Source organism: Antrostomus carolinensis, unplaced genomic scaffold (genome assembly GCF_000700745.2).
Source record: "Antrostomus carolinensis isolate BGI_N321 unplaced genomic scaffold, ASM70074v2 scaffold4388, whole genome shotgun sequence".
NCBI lineage: Eukaryota > Metazoa > Chordata > Aves > Caprimulgiformes > Caprimulgidae > Antrostomus > Antrostomus carolinensis.
In genome coordinates this window covers 18,371-25,752 of record NW_010330730.1, presented here as the reverse complement: position 1 = coordinate 25,752, position 7,382 = coordinate 18,371, and the positions used below count along the sequence as shown (strand labels likewise).

General features: G+C 37.7%; 1 protein-coding gene across 1 annotated transcript in view; it reads right to left on the bottom strand.

Moving 5' to 3' along the window:
- The window catches only part of PGGT1B (protein geranylgeranyltransferase type I subunit beta), a 35,531-nt gene that overhangs the window by 15,380 nt on the left and 12,769 nt on the right, over positions 1–7,382 (bottom strand). Inside the window, exon 3 of the mRNA XM_010172991.2 lies at positions 2,524–2,675. Within this exon, the coding sequence (XP_010171293.2) occupies positions 2,524–2,675 (152 nt within the window). The remainder of the gene's footprint in view (positions 1–2,523; positions 2,676–7,382) is intronic.

The following is a 7,382-nucleotide window of genomic DNA, read 5'->3' as shown; positions in this document are numbered from 1 at the left end:
TTCATGTCTCCTAACCCCAATTGTGCCAGGCCCTGCTCTCTGCAGCTCAGATAGGGACAAACGTCATTGCTCTCTCGATATGTGTCCTGGTTTTGCTTGGATAGAGTTAATTTTCTTTTTATTAATTAGAATAGCTGTATTTTAGTTTCAGTGTTTCAGTTCAGACTTATTATGAGAAGAACGCTGCTAACAGTACCAATGTTATTAGTTGCTGCTGGGGCAGCTGCATCAGGACTGGGAGGGGGAAGCGCAGTGAGGAGAAAAAACCCCAAACTGGCATTTGGATGTGCCAGTGAAATATTCCATATCATATCACGTCATGTCCAATATATTAACCAGGGGTGACTGGAAGATGGGGGGATTCTCTCGGGGATCTCTCAGGCTCTCACTCTTCTGGGCTTTGGGTTTTGGGACTCTCTCAGCTCCGGGATCTCTGGCTGGCACAGGCCGGGCATCGGTCAGCGGGCGGTGAGCAACTGCACTGTGCATCACTCATTTGTATAGTCTGTTATCACTGTTGTTATCATTATCATTTTATTTTAATTAGTAAATAGTTTTTATCTCAACCTGTGAGTTTCCTTGCCCTTCTTTCCAATTCTCTCCCCTACTCCCTGAGTGAGGGAGGGGGAGGGTGATAGAGCAGGCTGTGTTTGGGCAAAAGGGGTGAATCCACCCAAACCACCACAGTATGGCACAGGACATTCTGGGAAACCAGGAGACTTCTTAACATGGACCAGTCCCATGATTTACAATCTCACCCCATCCTCAGGTGATAACTGCACTGTATGTTATTCAGATAGTTCACATTCAGCTAAGATAAGGCAGAAGTTAAAATACACACATTTATTCATAATGTAAAAAGAGAGAATATAATTTCAATTTTTAATTTTTTTTTTAGTTTCTCTTTCTTCACACCTGTCTTTTATTAACTGACTAGTATACTTACACTAAGGTAACACCAGAAAAATGTCTCTCTCACTCACTAAGCTCACTTGCTATTTCTGACTGGACAAGATGTTAGCTCAGGTTCTGGCCTTCACATATCCTCCCCTTTTTGGGGCAGTAAAAGAGGTTTTCACAGGTATGAAAATGTCTGCCACACTAGAAATTGGCGCCTGCCAAAGTATCAATTCTATAAAAGTGCAAAGTACTCCTCTTCCCCCATAGGGCTAGCTGGCACTCTTTAGCAGGGAATATAAAATACAGGATCATGAATAAGACTTATATGTCTATCCACTAAAACCGTACACAATACAAACATGTAGAAGAGGTTGACTGCATGTAGCTTGTGACAGTAGTCAGGCAAGATGACAAGCAATCACTTCAGATGCTAGTGGGTTGCAAGCAACTCCTTGCTTTTGGATATAGTTTAGAAACAAAAATGGTCTGACATATAATAGGAATGCTTGGAGCAATGGAACAGGCACCTCCACATGCCTGAAGAAACTGTAAAATACGGTAGATCAACAAATACATGTAAATGTATTTGCATATATATATATACATATATATATATATATATATATATATATATATTAAGGTTAGTCTGCTGTTATAAAAACTAGAAAACTGTGCCTCATATAGTCCATACTCGCCACTTACATTCTGAACATTCTGGAGTTTTGTGTTTGTTTTTAATTTCTAAAAACACACGCAACCCTGCATTTTTATAGTTGTGTTACAAAGAAAAGAAGTTTTCATTATAGAAGATGTCTAAGCAATACACAGCCATCTGACCAAAACAAAAGCTTTTGTAACTCAATGGATAGCAATTTCGTTGTGAAGTGAAAGGTAATTCCCTCAGGAACAACATTTCTGTAAATCTGCATTTCTTAAAAGTACTCTTTCAAAAATGACCCTGAGTAAAATTTAAAAACATAGACAAATCATGTGCATTAGCAGAAGCTTTAATTAGCTACCAGCTTCAACCTGCATTAAAAACAAACAAAAACCCCCACCAACAGAAGATCAGGGGGTATATACCACCTATTAAAAATGCACAGAAAAAGGACAGATCTCACAATGAAGTTTAGTGATATTATACTCCTATTACAAGTAATAATAGGCTAATTCCTCTTTTATGTATCTTTAATCTCTCAAAACTAACTAAAGCCCATCCTCCCAGAAAGCAGAGCAACCATTATCATAGGAGTGTTCCAGGGCCCTGCAAAAACCAGACAATACAAACACAGAAAACCTCAGTTATCTGAAGGACAGAGTAGAAAAACTACTATCCTCATAAGACATAAACCAATCATTAACTTTCCAGTAATAAATATCTACAGTTGTAAGCAAACACTGTCATTCTCCCATAGGAAAGGAAATCTATACACAAAGCGCTGTTTGGTCTTGTAAACTGGCATGTGTTCTATGACTGATACTGATTATCCACCAAAGTATTTTCCAATAGAAAGAAAAGATTATATAGCTATATTAATAAAAACCATGCTTCTTATGTTTCACTCCACATCTAGGTTTTCCGTTAACCTTACAAAGAGTTGTAGAACATAAAATACCTTTTACCTTCCATCCTCCATCTGGAGAGCTCTCAGTCCTGCCAGTACAGCATCTTTATCTACTCGACTTAAATCATCTCCAAGAATAACCAGGCACGACAGCCCTGTGTAAGTCATTGCTATGTGCCCGCTATCATAGGGATGAGATATACCTGGACCCTAGAAAAAAAGAGGAAAAATGTAAAAATATTGAAACATCATAAGACCTTATATTACAGTCAAGTACTTTTTTTTTTTTTTTTTTTTTAAATTAAGTCCTTTTCTTTTCACTCATTATGGTTAAACTGAAGGCATCAGTTTTTCAGCTCTGCTACCCTTGTTAACAGTTGGGTCAGTAGTAGGCTTTGGCAAAACTCTTTGCCAAAAGTTGTATTTATGCAAGAATCAAGCAAAAAGATGGGATGTGCTCAACTGTACCTAAGTTTATCCTGACACAGTACTGGGCATTAGCTTTCTGTCAGCTGGGTAAGCACTCTTAAAAAAGCCAAACTTCTGGAGGTTCCTTGAACAAAGTCTTTACAATCTAATGATCTACATGTAGAAAGTAGCGTGAGGGTTTATTAGTAATCTCTCAGTCAACTCAAGCAATACCGAACTAGCCTCTCATCTACTTTCATCTTTATTCTAAAACAATAATCAGAGCTTAAGCAAAGTATTTACATAGCAAATAATGTCAACTGAGAAGCTAAAATGAGAGTTAAGTCCTGACTAGTCACACAATACAAATCACAATAATGAGTGGGGGATTGATACAGCTCTGCTAAGATTATTATTTTTCCTTTTGATATTTTATAGGCATATCCTGGACTGTATCACTTAATGAAAACAGAAACCACATGTAACAAGGTGACTTCAGACACTAGGGATGGTTCAATTTGGAGCAACTGGAAGACAACTATTTTAAACAGGATAAAAGCTATTTCAATACTGAGGAGTAGAGAGAAGCAAGTTTTTAAATCATGTTTTACTAGCATTATTGCCTAGTCAATTGCAATTTAAAATTTGCAATTCACTCTAAAATCACATGAAAAAAGCAGTATAAAACCAAATTTACAATTACATTATGTGTAACTGGTATTTTTCAGGCAAGTCATGCTTATTTTCAAAGTCAAAAAGCTTTGCCTCTAACAAGAAACTGGGAGAAAAATACTCATTACCCACCAGACAGCAAGGGACTGTTCTCACACTAGGGAATCAAATAGAGTTGAGAAAGAGAGGCAGAAAACAAGGTGAAAGTGGCTGCAGCAACACTGAAAAAGCTCTAGCTGTGCAACAGAGAAGGGGAACAAAGGCCTGAGCGCTGAGAGCAGCACCTCGTCTCTCTCATTTCCAGCCCCAGACTCTCTGTTGAGAAGGGGGCACAAATCTTAACAGCCCCCATTCCTACCCCTGAGCTGCCAGTGCCCCCATCACTGTCTCCTGGCCTGCACATCCCCATCTTCTTTGTCGGAGAGGTGCACCAGTCTCAGACAGACTTCCCCATAGGGAACCCACAGATGGAGGACAGCTGTGCCCTCAAACAGCTAAGAAAAAGCTACTGCAGTCATGAAACACATTTTTCTAACTTGAGTGGATGATGGGCTTTAATCCCAAAAGGAACAATTTGGCCTATCATACGAATTTTAGGGGCTTTAAATCTAACACAGCCAAAAATCTTCTTTTCAGAATAACTTTGCCTAAAAAATTCCATTATAAGCAGTTTAGCCCTTGTGACACGAGTTTATTTCAAATGTAAAATTCTGCTCCAAATATCCAGACCTATAGAGTGCTAAAAATTTGCCCTGAGCAGTATTTAGTTTAATGTAATTGATTAATTTACTCTTAAGCAAAGCAAGTCTCTATCCTAAAAAGCCAAATTTGAAGCAGTTCTTGCCCTAAAAGGATTTTCAGTGTCCCCGCTCTGCAGCTAAAACTTCTCCCATATTTTGTCAAATGAAATACAAGAGACACTAGCCAGTGAAAAATACCTGCTTACAAAATGTCCCAGCAGTTTCTGTCAGCAGCTACGAAGAAAACTAAGTTTCCAAACATCTATATAATTGAAGTTAAACTGGAATGAGAGGAACATTTTATTTCTTTGTACTTGGAATAACCTAGAGCAGGGGAAGCACAGAAGATGCCTGTGCTCATTTCACACAAATACACTGAAAATGCCAGAGCCTGCAAATCAGTGTTAACTGATCACCACTGCTGTTTACACACTTTTATAGGTAGTTCATCCCCAAATCAATATTGACATCAAGAATAACTGAACAGTAATAGATATGGTGAAAAAATTCAACTTTACATCTGAAAATATTACTTCCAGAGGGACACTACATTCACTATACAACAAAGGTTTACTCTAAGGATATTCAGACTTGCTGTTTAAAACTGTGTTTATGAAAACTCTACCCAAATGCTCTAACTACTACAAATGTGCTTGGATATTCAGGAAGTTTTCTACAGCACCTATAGTTCTCAAACAACATCCTCTTTCAAGTGACAATTTTTCACACAGTGTCTACAAAAAGTAACTGAAAATTCCTGCTTCATAAGATTTTTTTTTAATTGCACTTTTCTATACGTGTGCTAATTCCATATTGTCTATAAAGCTTCAGTAGCCTACAAACATGTTTAACTAACTGGGCCCCATTTTTTAGTGAATTCTGTATTTTAGTATTTCTGTTACACTATTACTCTTTGCAGTAAAAAGAGGCTGCAGATTAAATGTTATAAGCGCATATACTGTATGCTCATGAAACTATGTAATATCCATCCTACCCAGACAAATTTTATCAATCACTACAGCACGTGGACAACGTACAAATTCTCTGTATACTTCCTTTTCTATGCAAACATTTAAAGGTGTAGCAGTAGCACACTGCTTTTCCAAATACAAAGTTTCAGCAACACCAGAGCCGTATGAAATTTTGCAAGTCTAGTAGCATTAATAAAGAGCACAAACTATACCCATGTGATGCGTATAAAGCAAACAATAGTGTCTGCTGCCTGTGCATACAATCATGAAGTTCACAGCTAAATTAGTACTGCCATCTGCTTCTGTCCTTGAACAACAATAAGTTGGCATACTGCTAGATATCTTGGTATGTAATTACTAAACAAAAAAGTAGAAGTGACAGAGGGTCCACTGTACTGGTATGCAGTTTAATGTCTTTACAACATTTTGTTTAGGGCCAAAAATCCCAACAAATATGGCCAATATTTCAATAAAATTAAATTAAACACAGAAGGATAATAATCAAATATGAGATCATACAGGAATTACAGCAAGACATACTCACAGAGGCCAACATGATGTTCCCTATGTGTTATTACTATAGGATTTTGGAAGCTTTTAAGAGCCTAACAGATCTTTGTTCACCACATGTGGTTTAAAAAAAAACCCCAAAAAACAGATATACTCATTCACCAGAAGAGTAACAGAAAAACAATATATTCAGTAAGCTAATCATAACTGTTCAAATTTTAGGTGTACTGGAATTCACTTTATCTTCTAGGTTCCACGTAATTATTTCAAGCTCACTGTCACACTACTTATAAAATTTTATGTTGTACCTAAACACACCAATATATACTTCACACACTAATCAACAAAACACCTGAATAACAGGATGTCTTTGAGGGAACAACAATCAGATAATTAAACACTTCAGATGAAAAAAAAAAAGCCACCACCGAAGAAAACAATACGTTTTTGCATAAAATTGAGAATTCCTAAAAGTCGTAGAAACTGGTCCTGTGACAATTTGATATTACTAAGTAGGACTGGAATGGTTTCTCCAAATGCAAAAGATTACAAGCAAGTCTCAAAGTTTTAATGAGGTAGTTGCTAATACCTCTAAAATATGCATGGCTGGGAGGAAGTGTTGCTAGACTGCCTCTGCTATGAAGGACAAAGTAATTCAGACATTGTGTGGAAAACTGTCACAAATTTATCAATGACACTGTAGCTAAAGCACCTTATCTTTAATTAGGATCTTCAGGCTTGGTAAAAAGAAGTTTCTGTATTATGAACAAAGCCTACTTTTAGTGAAATATAACTACTTCTGCCTCACAGACACTGCAGACTAAAGCAACAGCACCAACTAAGCAAACTCTCAGCCTAAGCACAAAAACCCCACTGCTGCCACCACCTCAAACTGTAATCTTCATAGACCAAGGACACAGAGAAAAACAACATGAAGTCATTTTAAGAATGGCAGAAGTTACATCTCAAAATCTACCAACAAGAAAGCTGTTAAGATGTAGATGGATTATTAAACAGACTAAACAAGCATAAGAAAAACACTTCATCCGGTAAGGTTATGTCTGTGTGAAGGCGCAGTGCAACAGGAGTGGGTCCGGAGGGCAGAACAGTAGGTGATGTGCTACTGGTGACCACACTACATGTATTTCACAACTCGTGCCAGCTGCAGTCTGGCTCCATGGGCTGACGGCCCACTAACGGAGAAGTTCATTTGAAGTGCAACTTCTGGCTCAGTTCCATTTAAAAGGACCCCAGTTTGTGCCTCGCTTTTTTGTAGCAAGCACATTGAACTGTTCTTATAAAGTGCTCTCTACTGATCTGAACTAAAACATTGTGCAGATATACTCTGAGAAGAAAACAACGGAGCTATGGCCAGGTCCTGTTCTCTCTGTACACTTCACCTTTTGTGATTAATTACATTTTCTAGGTCACAAAGGAAACATTAACTTGGATCTCCGTGACAGAGTAAAACAGTGCTGCTGTATGGGTCTCCACAACCTGAGCCTTCCTTAAAAGAATTAACACTTAAAAACACAAGACAAGGGAAAGCTTTCAAACATTTAAATCTGGTTCAGTGATTTAACAATGTTATGGACCACATTATCCGGAGCAGCTAT